Source organism: Lithobates pipiens, unplaced genomic scaffold (genome assembly GCF_037356315.1).
Source record: "Lithobates pipiens isolate NorthernLeopardFrog02 unplaced genomic scaffold, aLitPip1_a1.2 Scaffold_18, whole genome shotgun sequence".
In the NCBI taxonomy this organism is placed as follows: Eukaryota; Metazoa; Chordata; class Amphibia; order Anura; family Ranidae; genus Lithobates; species Lithobates pipiens.
The window spans coordinates 330,340-353,606 of NW_027507758.1; the positions used below are offsets into that span (position 1 = coordinate 330,340).

The window sequence follows — 23,267 nt, forward strand, 5'->3', positions numbered from 1 at the left end:
TACAACCTTTACATAAAACAAACCATATGCAAGACCATAAAGTGACCGGTGCTGTAAGAATAGTCCCATGAGAAAAACACGGATTCCGTCATATATAAATCATGCTTGGTGATATGATCCGTGCTCCTATTGCCAACGCACTCACCAGAGCCTCTAATCCCTCCCGGGGTATTGCACCGCCACAGTAAGTGCCACTGTGTAGCAATTCAAGGGCTCCCCGGCTTCCATGTAGTGGCACTATTAAGTATCACAATTTTCTAGTATCATAATTGTGCTATCTTGAGGCAAAGGAGCTTACGTCTCTGCCACTGGAACCGCCCTAGGATCCATCTCCAATTCAGACAGCAGGTCTGAAGCCTCCCAACTAAGATGGCGTCCAGCCGCAGGGAAGGGGGCGGCTGCAACTGATGTGGTATATGTGGCTTGGCGGCCTTGGAGCTATCTGTCCCGAGCACTCCACAGAAAGGGGTCACTAGGGAAGAGAGCAGCCTGTGTCCATGGAAGCTCTAGTGAGGAAAGTAGGAGTACCAAGATGGTGGCTGAAACTAGGCCCCAATATACCACGGCCATAGTGGACGCTCAGCTGTGACCCAACAACCCCTTATCACACTGCAGGGATGTGGGTAAGAGGAAGAGGCAGTGCAGTCAGCGCCCTGGATGAGGAAGGCTCAGGCAGGTTAGATAAGCAGAGGCGAGTATGATGGTTGCCGTCACTAGGCGCCGGATTTGCCTATTATATCAGATCAGGGATGTAAGGAGGTGAGGGGGGTGAAGAAGGTCGGCAGTCCCTTGCTCCGGATCGCGGGTTGAAAAAGGCTAAAAGGCTCCGATACATTAGGGCTGGCAAGATGGCAGTCACCAATAGGCCACAGCCGGACCTGCAGGCAGTGTCCACCTAATAGACCCCTACACCACGGCAGGGATGCACAGAGGTGAGGGGAATAGATGGGCTGGCAGTCTCCCGTTCTCTTCTAAGATTGTCCTGTATTTGTCTCCATCCATCTTCCCATCAACTCTGACCAGCTTCCCTGTCCCTGCTGAAGAAAACCATCCCCACCACATGATGCTGCCACCACCATGTCTCACGGTGGGGATGGTGTGTTCGGGGGATGGGCGGTGTTAGTTTCCCCCACACATAGCGTTTTACTTTTAGGCCATAAAGTAGAATTTTGGTCTCCTCTGACCAGATCACCTTCTTCCACATGTTTGCTGCCCCCTCCCCCACATGGCTTCTCACAAACTACAAACAGGACTTCTTATGACTTTCTTTCTCCAATGTCTTTCTTCTTGTCACTCTTCCATAAAGGGCAGATTTGTGGAGAGACGACTAATAGTTGTCCTGTGGACAGATTCTCCCCCCTGAGCTGTGGATCTCTGCAGCTCCTCCACAGTTACCATGGACCTCTTGGCTCTTCTCTGATGAATGCTCTCCTTGCCCGGCCCGGTCAGTTTAGGTGGACGGCCATGTCTTGGTAGGTTTGCGGTTGTGCCCATACTCTTTCCATTCTCCGATGATGGATTGAACAGAGCTCCGTGAGATGATCAAAGCTTGGGAGATTTTATTATAACCCAACCCTGCTTTATACTTCTCCACAACTTTATCCCTGACCTGCCTGGTGTGTTCCTTGGCCTTCATGATGCTGTTTGTTCATTAAGGTTCTCTAACAAACCTCTGAGGGCTTCACAGAACAGCTGTATTTATACTGAGATTAAATGACACACAGGTGGACTCTATTTACTAATTAGGTGACTTGTGAAGGCAATTGGTCCCTCTAGATTTTTGTTAGGGGTATCAGAGTAAAGGGGGTGCCATACAAAGGCCCCTCCCCCCACACTTTTCACATATTTATTTGTATCATTTATCATTTTCCTTCCACTTCACAATTATGTGACACTTTGTGTTGGTCCATCACATAAAATCCCAATAAAATACATTCATGTTTTTGGTTGTAACAAAATGTGGGGAATTTCAAGGGGTATGAATACTTTTTCAGAGACTGTACACAGACCTCCACCCCTATACACAGCCCCCCATATAAAAAGCCCCCCCCATATACACAGCCCCCCCCATATACACAGACCTCCACCCATGTACACAGCCCCCCTATACAGACCTCCACTCCCATATACACAGCGCCCCCACCCATATACACAGACCTCCACTCCCATATACACAGGCCCCCCCATATAAACAGACTTCCACTCATATATACACAGACCCCACCCCCCCATATACACAGCCCCCCCACCCATATACACAGACCTCCACTCCCATATACACAGCGCCCCCACCCATATACACAGACCTCCACTCCCATATACACAGCCCCCCCACCCATATACACAGACCTCCACTCCCATATACACAGGCCCCCCCATATAAACAGACTTCCACTCATATATACACAGACCTCCACTCCCATATACACAGCCCCCCCACCCATATACACAGACCTCCACTCCCATATACACAGCCCCCCCACCCATATACACAGCCCCCACCCCCATATACACAGCCCCCCCACCCCCATATACACAGCCCCCCCACCCATATACACAGTCCCCACCCCCATATACACAGCCCCCCCACCCCCATATACACAGCCCTCCACCCATATACACAGACCTCCACTCCCATATACACAGCCCCCCCCACCCATATACACAGCCCCCACCCCCATATACACAGCCCCCCCACCCCCATATACACAGCCCTCCACTCATATATACAGCCCCCCCCATATACACAGACCCCCCCATATACACAGACCTCCACTCATATATACACAGCCCCCCCACCCATATACACAGCCCCCCCATATACCCCATTTACACAATCCCCCCCATATACACAGACATCCACTCCCATATACACAGCCTCCCATATACACAGCCCCTCCCCATATACACAGACCTCCACTCCCATATACACAGCCCCCCATATACACAGCCCCCCCCATATACACAGACCTCCACCCATATACACAGACCTCCACCCATATACACAGACCTCCACTCCCATATACACAGACCTCCACTCCCATATACACAGACCTCCACCCATATACACAGACCTCCACCCATATACACAGACCTCCACCCATACACACAGACCTCCACCCATATACACAGACCTCCACCCATATACACAGACCTCCACCCATATACACAGACCTCCACCCATATACACAGACCTCCACCCATATACACAGACCTCCACTCCCATATACACAGACCTCCACCCATATACACAGACCTCCACCCATATACACAGACCTCCACCCATATACACAGACCTCCACCCATATACACAGACCTCCACCCATATACACAGACCTCCACTCCCATATACACAGACCTCCACTCCCATATACACAGACCTCCACCCATATACACAGCCCCCCCATATGCACACAGACCTCCACTCCCATATACACAGACCTCCACTCCCATATACACAGCCCCCACCCCCATATACACAGCCCCCCACCCCCATATAGACAGACCTCTGCTTCTCGGCTTTGTATTGCTGTGTGCAGTCATCGAACAACTTCTGATTCATCTCCATGAACAACTTCAGAGCGTTATAGATCAGTCCATGGATAGTCCTGGAAGAGAGACCAGCCTGGTTAGTCCCGCACACATCTGTATGTACAGAGATGGATTCGCTCAGGTCCATGGATGGGGCCTCCAGTGTCTGTAGGGAGGTCACACGTCATGTTATAGGGCTCCTGTCCTCAGCACCGCCACATGGGAAGAGGTCACAGGTCACACGGGAAGATGAGATCACACAGGAGGATAAGGTCACATGGGAAGAAGAGGTCACACGGGAAGGGGAGGTCACACGGGAAGAAGAGGTCACACGGGAAGGGGAGGTCACACGGGAAGAAGAGGTCACACGGGCAGAAGAGGTCACACGGGAAGGGAGGTCACACGGGAAGAAGAGGTCACACGGGAAGAAGAGGTCACACGGGAAGAGGTCACACGGGAAGAAGAGGTCACACGGGAAGAAGAGGTCACACGGGAAGGGGAGGTGACTTGGGAAGAAGAAGTCACACGGGAAGGGGAGGTCACATGGGAAGAGGTCACACGGGAAGAGGAGGTCACACGGGAAGAGGTCACACGGGAAGAGGAGGTCACACGGGAAGAGGAGGACACACGGGAAGAGGAGGACACACGGGAAGAGGAGGACACACGGGAAGAGGAGGTGACACGGGAAGAGGAGGACACACGGGAAGAGGAGGACACACGGGAAGAGGAGGACACACGGGAAGAGGAGGACACACGGGAAGAGGAGGTCACACAGGAAGAGGTCACACAGGAAGGGGAGGTCACACGGGAAGGGGAGGTCACACGGGAAGGGGAGGTGACTTGGGAAGAAGAGGTCACACGGGAAGAGGTCACATGGGAAGAAGAGGTCACACGGGAAGAGGGGGGTCACACGGGAAGAGGAGGTCACACTTAAGGGGAGGTCACACGGGAAGAAGAGGTCACACGGGAAGAAGAGGTCACACGGGAAGGGGAGGTCACACATTGATGAGGAGAGTATCAGAGGGTCAATGATGGGGGCACATCTTAGAGGGAGGGGTTAAAGAACAGCGAGGGTAAAAGGAGGAGGGGGTGGAGCTCTCAGCTGACATTTGAGCAATGGGATGAATATGCGGGGGGAGGGGGTGGAGCTCTCAGCTGACATTTGAGCAATGGGATGAATATGCGGGGGGAGGGGGTGGAGCTCTCAGCTGACAATTGAGCAATGGGATGAATATGTGGGGGGAGGGGGTGGAGCTCTCAGCTGACATCTGAGCAATGGGATGAATATGTGGGGGGAGGGGGTGGAGCTCTCAGCTGACATTTGAGCAATGGGATGAATATGCGGGGGGAGGGGGTGGAGCTCTCAGCTGACAATTGAGCAATGGGATGAATATGTGGGGAGGGGGTGGAGCTCTCAGCTGACATCTGAGCAATGGGATGAATATGTGGGGGGAGGGGGTGGAGCTCTCAGCTGACATTTGAGCAATGGGATGAATATGCGGGGGGAGGGGGTGGAGCTCTCAGCTGACATTTGAGCAATGGGATGAATATGTGGGGGGAGGGGGTGGAGCTCTCAGCTGACAATTGAGCAATGGGATGAATATGCGGGGGGAGGGGGTGGAGCTCTCAGCTGACATCTGAGCAATGGGATGAATATGTGGGGGGAGGGGGTGGAGCTCTCAGCTGACATCTGAGCAATGGGATGAATATGTGGGGGGAGGGGGTGGAGCTCTAAGCTGACATTTGAGCAATGGGATGAATATGCGGGGGGAGGGGGTGGAGCTCTCAGCTGACATTTGAGCAATGGGATGAATATGCGGGGGGAGGGGGTGGAGCTCTCAGCTGACATTTGAGCAATGGGATGAATATGCGGGGGGAGGGGGTGGAGCTCTCAGCTGACAATTGAGCAATGGGATGAATATGCGGGGGGAGGGGGTGGAGCTCTCAGCTGACATTTGAGCAATGGGATGAATATGCGGGGGGAGGGGGTGGAGCTCTCAGCTGACATTTGAGCAATGGGATGAATATGCGGGGGGAGGGGGTGGAGCTCTCAGCTGACAATTGAGCAATGGGATGAATATGCGGGGGGAGGGGGTGGAGCTCTCAGCTGGCATTTGAGCAATGGGATGAATATGTGGGGGGAGGGGGCGGAGCTCTCAGCTGGCATTTGAGCAATGGGATGAATATGCGGGGGGGGAGGGGGTGGAGCTCTCAGCTGACATTTGAGCAATGGGATGAATATGCGGGGGGGAGGGGGTGGAGCTCTCAGCTGACATTTGAGCAATGGGATGAATATGCGGAGGGAGGGGGTGGAGCTCTCAGCTGACATTTGAGCAATGGGATGAATATGCGGGGGGAGGGGGTGGAGCTCTCAGCTGGCATTTGAGCAATGGGATGAATATGTGGGGGGAGGGGGTGGAGCTCTCAGCTGACATTTGAGCAATGGGATGAATATGCGGGGGGAGGGGGTGGAGCTCTCAGCTGGCATTTGAGCAATGGGATGAATATGCAGGGGGAGGGGGCGGAGCTCTCAGGTGACATTTGAGCAATGGGATGAATATGCGGGGGGAGGGGGTGGAGCTCTCAGCTGACATTTGAGCAATGGGATGAATATGCGGGGGGAGGGGGTGGAGCTCTCAGCTGACATATGAGCAATGGGATGAATATGCGGGGGGAGGGGGTGGAGCTCTCAGCTGACATCTGAGCAATGGGATGAATATGTGGGGGGAGGGGGTGGAGCTCTCAGCTGACAATTGAGCAATGGGATGAATATGTGGGGGGAGGGGGTGGAGCTCTCAGCTGACATCTGAGCAATGGGATCAATATGTGGGGGGAGGGGGTGGAGCTCTCAGCTGACAATTGAGCAATGGGATGAATATGTGGGGGGAGGGGGTGGAGCTCTCAGCTGACATTTGAGCAATGGGATGAATATGTGGGGGGAGGGGGTGGAGCTCTCAGCTGACATCTGAGCAATGGGATGAATATGTGGGGGGAGGGGGTGGAGCTCTCAGCTGACAATTGAGCAATGGGATGAATATGTGGGGGGAGGGGGTGGAGCTCTCAGCTGACATCTGAGCAATGGGATGAATATGTGGGGGGAGGGGGTGGAGCTCTCAGCTGACATTTGAGCAATGGGATGAATATGCGGGGGGAGGGGGTGGAGCTCTCAGCTGACATTTGAGCAATGGGATGAATATGCGGGGGGAGGGGGTGGAGCTCTCAGCTGACATCTGAGCAATGGGATGAATATGTGGGGGGAGGGGGTGGAGCTCTAAGCTGACATTTGAGCAATGGGATGAATATGCGGGGGGAGGGGGTGGAGCTCTCAGCTGACATCTGAGCAATGGGATGAATATGTGGGGGGAGGGGGTGGAGCTCTAAGCTGACATTTGAGCAATGGGATGAATATGCGGGGGGAGGGGGTGGAGCTCTAAGCTGACATTTGAGCAATGGGATGAATATGTGGGGGGAGGGGGTGGAGCTCTCAGCTGACAATTGAGCAATGGGATGAATATGTGGGGGGAGGGGGTGGAGCTCTCAGCTGACATCTGAGCAATGGGATCAATATGTGGGGGGAGGGGGTGGAGCTCTCAGCTGACAATTGAGCAATGGGATGAATATGTGGGGGGAGGGGGGTGGAGCTCTCAGCTGACATCTGAGCAATGGGATGAATATGTGGGGGGAGGGGGTGGAGCTCTCAGCTGACAATTGAGCAATGGGATGAATATGTGGGGGGAGGGGGTGGAGCTCTCAGCTGACATCTGAGCAATGGGATGAATATGTGGGGGGAGGGGGTGGAGCTCTCAGCTGACATTTGAGCAATGGGATGAATATGCGGGGGGAGGGGGTGGAGCTCTCAGCTGACATTTGAGCAATGGGATGAATATGCGGGGGGAGGGGGTGGAGCTCTCAGCTGACATCTGAGCAATGGGATGAATATGTGGGGGGAGGGGGTGGAGCTCTAAGCTGACATTTGAGCAATGGGATGAATATGCGGGGGGAGGGGGTGGAGCTCTCAGCTGACATCTGAGCAATGGGATGAATATGTGGGGGGAGGGGGTGGAGCTCTCAGCTGACAATTGAGCAATGGGATGAATATGTGGGGGGAGGGGGTGGAGCTCTCAGCTGACATTTGAGCAATGGGATGAATATGCGGGGGGAGGGGGTGGAGCTCTCAGCGGACATTTGAGCAATGGGATGAATATGCGGGGGGAGGGGGTGGAGCTCTCAGCTGACATTTGAGCAATGGGATGAATATGCGGGGGGAGGGGGTGGAGCTCTCAGCTTACATTTGAGCAATGGGATGAATATGCGGGGGGAGGGGGTGGAGCTCTCAGCTGACATCTGAGCAATGGGATGAATATGCGGGGGGAGGGGGTGGAGCTCTCAGCTGACATTTGAGCAATGGGATGAATATGCGGGGGGAGGGGGTGGAGCTCTAAGCTGACATTTGAGCAATGGGATGAATATGCGGGGGGAGGGGGTGGAGCTCTCAGCTGACATTTGAGCAATGGGATGAATATGCGGGGGGAGGGGGTGGAGCTCTCAGCTGACACTTACTTGTTCCAGTGGTTCTTGGAGTTGCGGTAAAGCGATGGGAACATGATGGGGAGGATCTGGGCAGCGTTGTCACTCATCAGGCTGAGGATGTATTCGTTGTTCCAGTAGTAGAGCGCCCGCTCCGCCACCTGCATCACAAACTATGTCATATATGGGAGGAGACATAATACCAGGGACCAATCATTGGTCACCACAAGTCACTAGTGGGAGGGGTCACTGGGGTGAGGACGGCCTCTCTGTACCCCCTGGGGAGGGGAATAGGGAAGCGGGGAGGGAAATAGAGGGGCGGGGAGGGGAGGAGTCACTGTGGTTGGTCACCTGGAAGTGGGGGCTGGACACACACTGGGCGATCTGCCGGAAGAGCGGCTCCATGACTTTACTGAACTCTGCGGGTTCGATGACATCCAGGATCTCCTCCAACTCATTCAGGAACATCACCTCCTTGGGGCTGTGCGTACGAGGCCAGAAACGCAGGAGGCCGCTGATCACCTACACAGAACAACGCACAGCGTGAGGAGTGCGCACAGCACAGTGTACAGTACAGGGGAGGGGGGAGGAGTGCGCACAGCACAGTGTACAGTACAGGGGAGGGGGGAGGAGTGCGCACAGCACAGTGTACAGTACAGGGAGGGGGGGAGGAGTGCGCACAGCACAGTGTACAGTACAGGGGAGGGGTGAGGAGTGCGCACAGCACAGTGTACAGTACAGGGGAGGGGGGAGGAGTGCGCACAGCACAGTGTACAGTACAGGGGAGGGGGGAGGAGTGCGCACAGCACAGTGTACAGTACAGGGGAGGGGGGAGGAGTGCGCACAGCACAGTGTACAGTACAGGGGAGGGGGGAGGAGTGCGCACAGCACAGTGTACAGTACAGGGGAGGGGGGAGGAGTGCGCACAGCACAGTGTACAGTGCAGGGGAGGGGGGAGGAGTGCGCACAGCACAGTGTACAGTGCAGGGGAGGGGGGAGGAGTGCGCACAGCACAGTGTACAGTGCAGGGGAGGGGGGAGGAGTGCGCACAGCACAGTGTACAGTACAGGGGAGGGGGGAGGAGTCCGCACAGCACAGTGTACAGTACAGGGGAGGGGGGAGGAGTCCGCACAGCACAGTGTACAGTACAGGGGAGGGGGGAGGAGTGCGCACAGCACAGTGTACAGTACAGGGGAGGGGGGAGGAGTGCGCACAGCACAGTGTACAGTACAGGGGAGGGGGGAGGAGTGCGCACAGCACAGTGTACAGTACAGGGGAGGGGGGAGGAGTGCGCACAGCACAGTGTACAGTACATGGGAGGGGGGAGGAGTCCGCACAGCACAGTGTACAGTACAGGGGAGGGGGGAGGAGTCCGCACAGCACAGTGTACAGTACAGGGGAGGGGGGAGGAGTCCGCACAGCACAGTGTACAGTACAGGGGAGGGGGGAGGAGTGCGCACAGCACAGTGTACAGTACAGGGGAGGGGGGAGGAGTCCGCACAGCACAGTGTACAGTACAGGGGAGGGGGGAGGAGTACATCATATACAGCTTAGAGGAACAATAGTGGTGCAGCTGAAATCTTCTTACCGGGTCGGTGAGCGCGCTGTCCTTCTCCAGAAACTGAACCACACAGTACGCCAACTGCAGAGGAGAGACCACATATCACCCAATATTGTACGATGGCTGATGTCATGCAGACTGTGGAAGAGAACCCCGCCATCCCACGTACCGACCACCCCGCCACCCCACGTACCGACCACCCCGCCACCCCACGTACCGACCACCCCACGTACCGACCACCCCGCCACCCCACGTACCGACCACCCCGCCATCCCACGTACCGACCACCCCGCCACCCCACGTACCGACCACCCCGCCACCCCACGTACCGACCACCCCGCCACCCCACGTACCGACCACCCCACCACCCCACGTACCGACCACCCCGCCACCCCACGTACCGACCACCCCACGTACCGACCACCCCGCCACCCCACGTACCGACCACCCCGCCACCCCACGTACCGACCACCCCGCCACCCCACGTACCGACCACCCCGCCACCCCACGTACCGACCACCCCACCACCCCACGTACCGACCACCCCACCACCCCACGTACCGACCACCCCGCCACCCCACGTACCGACCACCCCGCCACCCCACGTACCGACCACCCCGCCACCCCACGTACAGACCACCCCGCCACCCCACGTACCGACCACCCCGCCACCCCACGTACCGACCACCCCGCCACCCCACGTACCGACCACCCCGCCACCCCACGTACCGACCACCCCGCCACCCCACGTACCGACCACCCCGCCACCCCACGTACCGACCACCCCGCCACCCCACGTACCGACCACCCCACCACCCCACGTACCGACCACCCCGCCACCCCACGTACCGACCACCCCGCCACCCCACGTACCGACCACCCCGCCACCCCACGTACCGACCACCCCGCCACCCCACGTACCGACCACCCCGCCACCCCACAGACCGACCACCCCGCCACCCCACGTACCGACCACCCCACCACCCCACGTACTGACCACCCCGCCACCCCACGTACCGACCACCCCACGTACCGACCACCCCGCCACCCCACGTACCGACCACCCCACCACCCCACGTACCGACCACCCCGCCACCCCACGTACCGACCACCCCACGTACCGACCACCCCGCCACCCCACGTACCGACCACCCCGCCACCCCACGTAACGACCACCCCGCCACCCCACGTACCGACCACCCCACGTACCGACCACCCCGCCACCCCACGTACCGACCACCCCGCCACCCCACGTACCGACCACCCCACGTACCGACCACCCCACGTACCGACCACCCCGCCACCCCACGTACCGACCACCCCACCACCCCACGTACAGACCACCCCGCCACCCCACGTACCAACCACCCCGCCACCCCACCACCCCGTGTACCAACCACCTCACGTACCGACCACCCCGCCACCCCACGTACCTTTCCACCCCACCACCCCGCATACCAACCACCCCACCACTCCACATACCGACCACCTCACGTACCGACCCCCCCCCACCCCACGTACCTTTCCACCCCACCACCCCGCATACCAACCACCCCACCACTCCACATACCGACCACCCCGCCACCCCATGTACCAACGACCCCGCGTACCGACCACCCCGCCACCCCGCGTACCGACCACCCCACCACCCCGCGTACCGACCACCCCACCACCCCGCGTACCGACCACCCCACCACCCCGCGTACCGACCACCCCACCACCCTGCATACCGACCACCCCACCACCCTGCATACCGACCACCCCACGTACCTTTCCACCGACCACCCCACGTACCTTTCCACCCCACCACCCCGCATCCCGACCACCCACGTACTGACCACCCCACCGCTCCATGTACCTACCACCCCGCCACCCCACGTACCAACTACCCCCACCACCCCATGTACCGACCACCCTGCGTACCGACCACCCCACCACTCCATGTACCGACCACCCCGCCACCCCATGTACCAACTACCCCCACCACCCCACCTACCGACCACCCCACCACTTCATGTACCGACCACCCCATGTACCTAAATTTAAACAATCATATGTTATATTTATTTGTTTTTAAGGTTGAACTGGATGGACTTTTTTCAACCTGACTAACTATGTAACTATATGTGTAGCGCTTAAGCACATAATTAACGTGTGCCGAAATGAGTATAAAATCCAAAAACCACAATAGCGCACAGTATGCAGTGTGGAGTCCAGTGAAAAACTGGTTGATGAAAGTCCATCTGGGGAACCCAAATGTGGATGAGAATCAGCAATGATGTCTCAGAGACAATAACTGAAAAGGGGTGTGCTGCTTGAAACGCGTGGAACACGGGGTACTATAAACACACAATGAGGTACTCTTACCAACAATGGTGGACGCACTTACCATATGGCGGTGAGTCAAATACGCTTGTGTTTCTCCTGTTGGGTGTAACACGAAATCCTGATCCAAAAAGCACACCATAGTGGTCTTCAACAGGGGCATCATTTGGCTCCCCACATTGCTGTAATATTTATACATGATACAAAATGGAAGAAAACACGGAAGTCCCGCCCACAATGGCGGAGAACCGGAAGTTCCGACCGAGCGTGCGTTCCAAGCCTCCATGTACATAAATACCTCCCGGAGGGCGCCCAAGTAGAAACACCAGATGACCCCATTATCATGATGCATCTCCTACTCCTTTATAATCGCTTCCCAAAAGTCAGTTCCTGCGATTAAGACGGAACTGTACCGATATCAGCGATTTCTTGTCTCAATCTCAAATTTTGAAGGCAAGATTAGTTGAGAAGGGATATAGATGTGGAGGATTCAGATGGTTGTACAGATAGGTCCTCTCTCTGGGCCAGAAGGCATAAGAAAGTTATTGATGGCATTTTTCACCTCATTCTCTATCCAGCACAGAGAGATGAAAAAGATCCTGAGCAGACATTGGACCGTCTGTGATAAGATCCTGAGCAGACATTGGACCGTCTGTGATAAGATCCTGAGCAGACATTGGACCGTCTGTGATAAGATCCTGAGCAGACATTGGACCGTCTGTGATAAGATCCTGAGCAGACATTGGACCGTCTGTGATAAGATCCTGAGCAGACATTGGACCGTCTGTGATAAGATCCTGAGCAGACATTGGACCGTCTGTGATAAGATCCTGAGCAGACACTGGAATGTGAGAAGATCCTGAGCAGACATTGGAATGTGAGAAGATCCTGAGCAGACACTGGAATGTGAGAAGATCCTGAGCAGACACTGGAATGTGAGAAGATCCTGAGCAGACATTGGAAGGTGAGAAGATCCTGAGCAGACACTGGAAGGTGAGAAGATCCTGAGCAGACACTGGAATGTGAGAAGATCCTGAGCAGACATTGGAATGTGAGAAGATCCTGAGCAGACACTGGAATGTGAGAAGATCCTGAGCAGACACTGGAATGTGAGAAGATCCTGAGCAGACATTGGAAGGTGAGAAGATCCTGAGCAGACACTGGAATGTGAGAAGATCCTGAGCAGACACTGGAATGTGAGAAGATCCTGAGCAGACATTGGAATGTGAGAAGATCCTGAGCAGACACTGGAATGTGAGAAGATCCTGAGCAGACATTGGACCGTCTGTGATAAGATCCTGAGCAGACATTGGACCGTCTGTGATAAGATCCTGAGCAGACATTGGAATGTGAGAAGATCCTGAGCAGACACTGGAATGTGAGAAGATCCTGAGCAGACATTGGACCGTCTGTGATAAGATCCTGAGCAGACATTGGACCGTCTGTGATAAGATCCTGAGCAGACACTGGAATGTGAGAAGATCCTGAGCAGACACTGGAATGTGAGAAGATCCTGAGCAGACATTGGAATGTGAGAAGATCCTGAGCAGACACTGGAACGTGAGAAGATCCTGAGCAGACACTGGAAGGTGAGAAGATCCTGAGCAGACACTGGAATGTGAGAAGATCCTGAGCAGACACTGGAATGTGAGAAGATCCTGAGCAGACACTGGAATGTGAGAAGATCCTGAGCAGACATTGGAATGTGAGAAGATCCTGAGCAGACACTGGAATGTGAGAAGATCCTGAGCAGACACTGGAATGTGAGAAGATCCTGAGCAGACACTGGAATGTGAGAAGATCCTGAGCAGACATTGGACCTTCTGTGATAAGATCCTGAGCAGACATTGGACCATCTGTGATAAGATCCTGAGCAGACATTGGACCATCTGTGATAAGATCCTGAGCAGACATTGGAATGTGAGAAGATCCTGAGCAGACACTGGAATGTGAGAAGATCCTGAGCAGACACTGGAATGTGAGAAGATCCTGAGCAGACACTGGAATGTGAGAAGATCCTGAGCAGACACTGGAATGTGAGAAGATCCTGAGCAGACACTGGAATGTGAGAAGATCCTGAGCAGACACTGGAACGTGAGACGATCCTGAGCAGACACTGGAAGGTGAGAAGATCCTGAGCAGACACTGGAAGGTGAGAAGATCCTGAGCAGACATTGGAAGGTGAGAAGATCCTGAGCAGACATTGGAAGGTGAGAAGATCCTGAGCAGACACTGGAAGGTGAGAAGATCCTGAGCAGACACTGGAAGGTGAGAAGATCCTGAGCAGACACTGGAATGTGAGAAGATCCTGAGCAGACACTGGAATGTGAGAAGATCCTGAGCAGACACTGGAATGTGAGAAGATCCTGAGCAGACACTGGAATGTGAGAAGATCCTGAGCAGACACTGGAACGTGAGACGATCCTGAGCAGACACTGGAACGTGAGAAGATCCTGAGCAGACACTGGAAGGTGAGAAGATCCTGAGCAGACACTGGAAGGTGAGAAGATCCTGAGCAGACATTGGAAGGTGAGAAGATCCTGAGCAGACATTGGAAGGTGAGAAGATCCTGAGCAGACACTGGAAGGTGAGAAGATCCTGAGCAGACACTGGAAGGTGAGAAGATCCTGAGCAGACACTGGAAGGTGAGAAGATCCTGAGCAGACACTGGAAGGTGAGAAGATCCTGAGCAGACACTGGAAGGTGAGAAGATCCTGGGATCCTCTCTTCCATAGTGAGCTAATGTTATTTTTAGAGGTACCCGTTCCATTCAGGGAGAGATTGCCCCCAATACTTTGGACCCTCGCAGTAGCGTCTCTTTCTTTCAGGATAGTAAGGGCTGTTCTCGTGTAGGAAGTGCCCCGTGTACCTACACAATGTGTGCGGCAGACGGAAATCCACGATTTTTTCCTCCACGGATTCCACACGTAGTTATAACACGAGACATTTCAGCACATGTGGCGCCACGTGTAGAATGTGTGTCCGCGGGGGTAGAACCACCACAACCTTCTCTATTAGAATTGGTGAACATATTTCTAAAACCAAACACACCGTCCCACCACACTACGGGGAGCACCGCGGGGATCCCACAGGGACACGGCTCCAAATCATAGATACGTTTGTGGCTGATTGGCGGGGTGACTCGGGTCTCAGGGGGTGTCCCGTCTTGAGACATATTGGATATTTGATCTTAGGTGTCACTCCCCAGTCGGTATGAATGTGAAATGGGACATTAATTGTTTCATTAAGCAGGCTTAAAGCTCCACCCCGCCCCCCGGAATATGGTCAGTAACCATTACTGGTTTTCCGTATTGGGGATGGGATCCCCTTTGGCACTTTTTTCATTTTTTTGAACATGAGAGGTCATTCTAGGAGGGGGGGCTGTACCCCTAATTAATATGTTGGATCAGGTGGGTTTTAATCCATAATAGTGTCCTCTTCCCTTCCCCCGTCTTTGGCTGTATTTTGAGTCCTTATTATTATTTTATTATGTGTAATTTGTGTTTTTATAGACACTTTTATACCTGCGGAATTCATAGCACTCATTTATTTTAAAAGTCTACCAATATAGTCTGTACACATGGCAGCCATTCTGCTTGGTGACAAGTCGGGGGACCCCCTTTTTCTATGGAATATCTCCTAACTGACAACTTTAATCTGATGGTTGTTTTTCGATATTGTGGTGGCGACTTCCATATAGGAAGGTTTTTTTTTGTATTTGCAGGTTTTAGTTCATCATATGTTGTGGCACCTCCCCTACGTGTATACACCCCCTGGCCTTATACCCCTCCCCCCTTTTTTTCTTTATTGTGATCTGCGATCGTGGTTGGCCCCCTTTTTTTGTTCTGTAGTTTACGGACCCCCTTTCTGGCTCACATTATTTTTTGTTTGGGCCGGAGGGGCGAGTCCTGTAGAATTCACAAATAATCGGAATATTTTCCATTGGTTATTCACTTCTATCTGTGGGGGGAATGTTCCTTCCTGCTTGTTGTGCACGGCAGGAGGTTCGAAATTGAATTGGGTACACCGCTATTCTCATTGGTGGTTTGGATGCCATGTGATCCTGCGGTCGCATTGGGGTAGGCGTTGCGTCCTTCTGTTGGGACGTCCGTAAACGAGGCTTGTCTCTGACCTTTTCCTTTGGACCGAGGCTTGGAGCGCAGGACTCCGCAAGTGATGTCTCACTCCAGGGCTGCGCTGCGGCGTCTTGTCGCGGGATGGAGGTTTGGAGCGCACAGTTCCGTCTTTTCTCACCGGAAATGCCGTTGGGCTCCACCCCTCCGATTGATGTGTGAGTGGTGGAGCGCATTTATGGCGTCCGTATTGTGCCTAATCGTTTTCTTTCTGCCGTTTCGTTAGCTGTTGTTTATATTTAAATATGTTTTAAGGCCATGGGCATTTTAGATTATAAAGGGGTAGGGGGTGCATCATGATAATGGGGTCATCTGGTGTTTCTACTTGGGCGCCCTCCGGGAGGTATTTATGGCTTGGAACGCACGCTCGGTCGGAACTTCCGGGTCTCCGCCATTATGGGCGGGGCTTCCGTGTTTTCTTCCATTTTGTACCATGTATAAATATTACAGCAATGTGGGGAGCCAAATGATGCCCCTGTTGAAGACCACTGGCGTTGAAACGTGTAGGGCTGCTTATTTGAGATTTCTGCATTGCTTTTTAACGTTTTATTCCACTATATCATTGTTGGACTATTGTACCTTTTTATGTCTCCTTGATTGTGAGAATATATCCCAATAAAGTATTATTGGTTGATCTGCACTATATGGAGCACTTTTTTCCTATTTTTTATTCCATCATCTGTGATTACTGACGAGTTGGGGTTCGAGGTCCCAGACGAGCCTACAGACCACCTCTGGCCGCGATTCCATAGCCCTATGGTGTGCCTTTTGGACCAGGATTTCGTGTTACACCCAACGGGAGAAACACAAGCGTATTTGACTCACTGCCATATGGTAAGTGCGTCCACCATAGTTGGTAAGAGTACCTCATTGTGTGTTTATAGTACCGCTGTTCCACGCGTTTCAAGCAGCACATCCCTTTTCGGTTATTGTATCTGAGACACCATTGCTGATTCTCATCCACATTTGGGTTCCCCAGATAGACTTTCATCAACCACTTTTTCACTGGACTCCACACTGCATACTGTGCGCTATTGTGGTTTTTGGATTTTATACTCATTTTGGCACACGTTAATTATGTGCTTAAGCGCTACACATATGATTGTTTAACCACTTGCCGCCCGCCCTATAGGGAATTGACGGTGGCAAAGTGGTTGCATAATCCTGATGGGACGTGATATGACGTGATCAGGATTATGAGCCGCTGCGCGCCCCCGGGGGCGCGCATCGCGGCGACCGTTGTTGCGGGGTGTCAGTCTGACACCCGGCAACTACGATCTCGGTAAAGAGTCACCCCATGTACCGACCACCCCACCCCCGCCACCAAACGTACCGACCACCCCACGTACCGACCACCTCCGCCACTCAACGTACCGACCACCCCACGTACCGACCACCCCCTCCACCCAACGTACCGACCACCCCACGTACCGTCCACCCCCGCTACCCCACGTACAGACCACCCCCACCACCCCCCCACTCGCCAACCCCTCCCGCCACCCAACTTAACGACCACTCCACCACCTGATCGGCCTCGCGTACTGACCGACCGCCCCCCCCACTAACTAAACAGTGCCGCCACCCCACATATCGACTGCCCCGCATATGGACCCTGCCTCACTTACCAACTGTTCTACCCGTCCCTCCTACCCACTGCAGCGTACCAGCTAAAGAAAGCCAATTTCAGTAATTTTTGCAAAAGCAGCAATTCTTCAGTAAGCAACCTACCTGAACCTACTTACCAATATCAACCTCTAGATAGTCCCGCCCCACTTCTATAATAGAGATTATTTGGCCCTGCCCTACTCCCACAATCGGGGTGTACTCTGCCCCGCCCAGATTGCAGCCTTCCTTACAGAAGAAGGGTGGTAGTTTACCTGGGGGTGATAGACGCTGAGTGATTTGGCCTTGTGCAGGGGGAGAAGGACCCGGATCAGAAACATCTTGTGCTCCTCTTTCAGTGGGAGGGCAAATCCATTAATGATACTGAAAAAGAAAGGACATGAGTGTAGGGGGATGGTAATGATACAGTAATTATATAGGGGGGGGGGGGGGGGGGGTTGGATTTCTCTATAGTCCACTGGGGGATACAGATGGCTAGTAAGAAACCTGGAGTTATATTGCCATCTACAGGAGAAATGTACACTAGGTGCACATAAAACTAAAGGCCAGTTGCTCTGAAGCTATACCTTAGAACCGAGGTCCAGTCTCTTCTTCTATATTAGTTTGTTGGATTTGGAAGAGATTTTATCTGCCGGTAGATTCCCATTTTTCTGCAAACTGGAAGACTCTCCATTTAGCCAACAAGCAGGTTTCCCCATTTCATTACATCCAACACACTCACTGTGACACCCAGCACAGGACTCTGTGTCTGACCAGAATCTGAGGATTCCTTGTGGGGTCCATCAGGACCAAAGCTGCAGAGATGTCCCCGTCCTCTACGACACCCAGATCAGGACTCGGGTGTGACCAGAATCTGAGGATTCCTTGTGGGCTCCATCAGGACCAAAGCTGCGGAGATGTCCCCGTCCTCTGCGACACCCAGATCAGGACTCGGGTGTGACCAGAATCTGGGGAATCCTTGTGGGGTCCATCAGGACCAAAGTTGTGGAGGTGTCCCCGTCCTCTGCGACACCCAGATCAGGACTCGGGTGTGACCAGAATCTGGGGAATCCTTGTGGGGTCATCAGGACCAAAGTTGTGGAGGTGTCCCCGTCCTCTGCGACACCCAGATCAGGACTCGGGTGTGACCAGAATCTGGGGATTCCTTGTGGGGTCATCAGGACCAAAGTTGTGGAGGTGTCCCCGTCCTCTGCGACACCCAGATCAGGACTCGGGTGTGACCAGAATCTGGGGAATCCTTGTGAAGTCATCGGGACCAAAGCTGTGGAGGTGTCCCTATCCTCTGCAACACCCAGCACAGGACTCGGGTGTGACCAGAATCTGGGGAATCCTTGTGAAGTCATCGGGACCAAAGCTGTGGAGGTGTCCCTATCCTCTGCAACACCCAGCACAGGACTCGGGTGTGACCAGAATCTGGGGAATCCTTGTGGGGTCATCAGGACCAAAGCTGTGGAGATGTCCCCGTCCTCTGCGACACCCAGATCAGGACTCGGGTGTGACCAGAATCTGAGGATTCCTTGTGAAGTCATCGGGACCAAAGCTGCGGAGATGTCCCCATCCTCTGCGACACCCAGATCAGGACTCGAGTGTGACCAGAATCTGGGGAATCCTTGTGGGGTCCATCAGGACCAAAGTTGTGGAGGTGTCCCTGTCCTCTGCGACACCCAGATCAGGACTCTGTGTCTGACCAGAATCTGAGGATTCCTTGTGGGGTCCATCAGGACCAAAGCTGCAGAGATGTCCCCGTCCTCTGCGACACCCAGATCAGGACTCGGGTGTGACCAGAATCTGGGGATTCCTTGTGAAGTCATCAGGACCAAAGCTGCGGAGATGTCCCCATCCTCTGCGGCACCCAGATCAGGACTCGAGTGTGACCAGAATCTGGGGATTCCTTGTGGGGTCATCAGGACCAAAGCTGCTGTGGTGTCTCCGTCCCCTTTTCTGAAGATTCGAGGAGTGGGCAGGATTTGCTACAGAAGCCGCTGTAGATAACCGACCACTTTGTTAAGGGGAGAAAGATTCTCCTACTACTGAGCTTGTCTATATTTTTTTCTGTAGTATGCAAGCAGGCCACATGGGGGAGCCCACTACTATTTTTAACCACTTCAATATCGGATGTGACAGGAGTCACTTTGGGAGAGGGGCCCATGGAACCCAGAATCCCTTGGAGTTGTTGGGAAATCCTTGGTTCAGCTCCCCGTGCACATCCTATGTCTAAGTTACCCTGTGTCTATTAGGGGCACAGGGTAAATGATAAAATGATGGAACATTGTAAGAGTTTTGTAGAATGTTGCCATGCCATCTGCAATCCCTGATTAATCAAAGCATTGCTTAGATATGGATTTCCTGGTCTTCAATGTGACAGCCGGTCCATCTGCTACTGGGGGCTCCTGCTATTGTGTGAGGGAGTCCTGTGTTTGCACTTATGATAATGTGTATTGTGTCTTCTGAGCTAGAAGACAAGTCTGACCTGAAAGATAAGGCCTCAGTCACCTAGGCTGGTTAAATGACCAGTTAATTAGCTCATGCTAATTTATGTTTCTGGTTACAGTTGTATCGTTAGGGCAATATGATCGGGGAGGGGGGGGACCTCCTTCTCAAGTGTATCAAAGCATGTATACTTGTTCATCTAAACGGTTATTCTGGTGTACTCCAAAACTGGTGTTGCCTGGTTCTTGTAGTAACTATAGTCAGACTTGGGAAGCAGTTTCTCAGCAATGATACCCAACAGGGTGTCTGAAGTCTGTCACATTTGGGGGCAAGCAGTGAGATCTTTGCTGCAGTCTGGGACATCCAAACCTCCACCTGGATCCAAGGTCCGCATAGCAGGAGAGGAGACATGCAGATACCAGCCACCATGGAAGAGGAATTCAGGAGGAGGTTGTGAGAGATGCAGATACAGCACAGAGGACCAGTATGAGAGCAGGTCCTGCTGGGATGGTATGATTCTGTCCGCTGGGAATTCTGGAAGAAAGTGATAGCCGTGAGCAGCGACACCAGGGAAAAATTCTCCACTCCATCCAGGAAAGGTCCTGGTCGCAGTACGAAGTGAGAATAGTGTTTTTGGGAAGACAACCACACTTGGGCTACATACCAGCGGAGGCCTATGTAGCTCTTGTCCAACCACATCTCTGCCTGGACCAGCCTGGTTAACTCAGCTTTCCATTCCTTGTGCGGTTGTCTCTCCAAAAACTCCATTCGCACTTTTCTGCCTCTGAGGAGAGAAGTCGCAGTGTTGGAATCCCGTTACATTAACCCTTGAGGAGTCTATCACCAGCAATGACATCTTGTTGCAGAGGATGCCGAAAACTCCCCTAGTATCTCCGTGCCGAATTCTTCCCACATCCTTATGGAGTCACAATGTCTTTATACGTCCTCACAGCCATGGATGAAACTTATTTGCCCAGTTCCACAATCTCTTCTCTCCGGGGCAGCCGTGCTTTCTAGGCTTTGCCATCGGTGACAACCACTATTTGTGGCCCTTTGTGTCAGCTTGTCTGGCCCCAACAGTATTTACAAAAGGTCCTCACACCAGTTCAGGGTCTTGATTACTGAGATATTCCAGAACTTGGGATATCTGGATAAGCACACCTGACCTCTCACCTCTTCTCTCGCCTCTTTGATCTCTCATGTGACCCCTCCCTGATCTCTCACCTGACCTCTTGCCTCCCCAACCCCTCACCTCCTTGATCTCATTTCTCTGATCTCTTGCCTTAGGGTTAGGATTAGTCACTTTGGGCGGGGGGGGGGGGGGGGGGGGGCCTTGGAAAGGTTGGGAAACCCTTGTTTCAGCTCCCCATGCACCTCCTATGCCAAAGTTACCCTGTGTCTATTAGGGGCATTGTAAGAGTTTTGTAGACTGTTGCCATGCCATCTGCAATTCCTGATTAATCAAAGCATTGCTTAGATATGTATTTCTTGGTCTTTGGTCTAGGAGCCAGTCCGTCTGCTACTGGGGGCTTCTGCTATTGTGTGAAGGTGTTCTGTGTTTATACTTATGATAATGTGCATTGTGTCTTCTGAGCTACAAGGCGACAAGCTTGACCTAAAAGGTCAGGCCTCAGTCACCTAGGCTGGCTAAATGACTAGTTAATTAGCTCATGTTAATTAAGGTTTCTGGTTACAGTTGTATTGTTAGGGTAATATGATCAGGAGGAGGAATCTCCTTCTCAAGTGTATAACAGCCTGTATTCTTGTTTAAATAAACAGTTCCAGCTTTGCAGCCAAACGATTCCTGCCTAATTCTTGGTTGTAATATTCGGCTATATCTTATATCTAAATTCAGACTAGAGAAAGCGGTATATGATGGAAGCACTCAAGCTGAGTGTGGGACTTTCCGTTACAACACCCACCTGACTTCTCCCCTCCCTGATCTCTCCCCTACCGGATCTCTCGCCTTACTGACCTCTCGCCTCCCTGATCTATCCCCTCCCTGATCTGTCACCCACCTGACCTCTCCCATCCTTGATCTCTTTTCTCTGAACTCTCGCCTCCTTGATCTCGGAGGACTTCAGATGAATCCTGAATGTGGAATACTGGGGCCTTCTCCTCCACACATTGTCAAAGATTTTCTGTCTCGGGTGCAGTTGATGGAACTCAGGTTCGGCAGCTTCAATGGTCCTTGTGGAGCTGGAACTGATTGAAGTTTGGAGAAGCAAGCGGTGTAGTGGGGATCCTTCAATAATAAAATTCTGAGAGTGGAGGGTCTGGTAGGTCTTCCTCCCTCAGTGACACCCATTCACATTTCTTGTCCCGGTGTCACAGGAACAGGAAGTGAGGGGAAATCACTTCAGTGGAGTGACAGACCTAGACATAAAATCCTGACAAAAGTTCCAGAGATGATAATCTGAGGGGGGTCACAATGGGGAGGGGCTTAAAGGATTGATGGTAGATAGCAGTAGGTGGAGAAGGGTCAGTCATGGTTCTTATCGTTCTGTGTAAGGAGTACTTACCTGCCAAGTATTTCCAGCAGTTCAGCAATTCCATTGTGATGTTCGGTCTCATATATAAACCTGGAGATAAAAACAAACAAAGGCACATAAAAACCTCGCCCCGTTCTACAATCATTGTCTCTAGCTCCACCAACTGCTAGAGAATCATTGCCGACTGGACCTACCTTCCCCTCCCCCAGTGATGGCATAACACCCACCTTCCCCTCCCCCAGTGATGGCATAACACCCACCTTCCCCTCCCCCAGTGATGGTATAACACCCACCTTCCCCTCCCCCAGTGATGGCATAACACCCACCTTCCCCTCCCCCAGTGATGGCATAACACCCACCTTCCCCTCCCCCAGTGATGGCATAACACCCACCTTCCCCTCCCCCAGTGATGGCATAACACCCACCTTCCCCTCCCCCAGTGATGGCATAACACCCACCTTCCCCTCCCCCAGTGATGGCATAACACCCACCTTCCCCTCCCCCAGTGATGGCATAACACCCACCTTCCCCTCCCCCAGTGATGGCATAACACCCACCTTCCCCTCCCCCAGTGATGGTATAACACCCACCTTCCCCTCCCCCAGTGATGGCATAACACCCACCTTCCCCTCCCCCAGTGATGGC

The 23,267-nt window shown here is 53.4% G+C and overlaps 1 protein-coding gene across 1 annotated transcript in view; it reads right to left on the reverse strand.

Annotated features, from left to right (window-relative positions):
- The window catches only part of LOC143986923 (serine/threonine-protein phosphatase 2A 56 kDa regulatory subunit delta isoform-like), a gene marked incomplete at its 5' end in the record, with an annotated part of 101,027 nt that overhangs the window by 24,598 nt on the left and 53,162 nt on the right, over window positions 1–23,267 (reverse strand). The window contains 6 exon segments of the mRNA XM_077485332.1: window positions 3,507–3,608; window positions 8,092–8,219; window positions 8,410–8,580; window positions 9,647–9,700; window positions 17,955–18,063; window positions 22,653–22,712. Of these exon segments, the coding sequence (XP_077341458.1) occupies window positions 3,507–3,608; window positions 8,092–8,219; window positions 8,410–8,580; window positions 9,647–9,700; window positions 17,955–18,063; window positions 22,653–22,712 (624 nt within the window).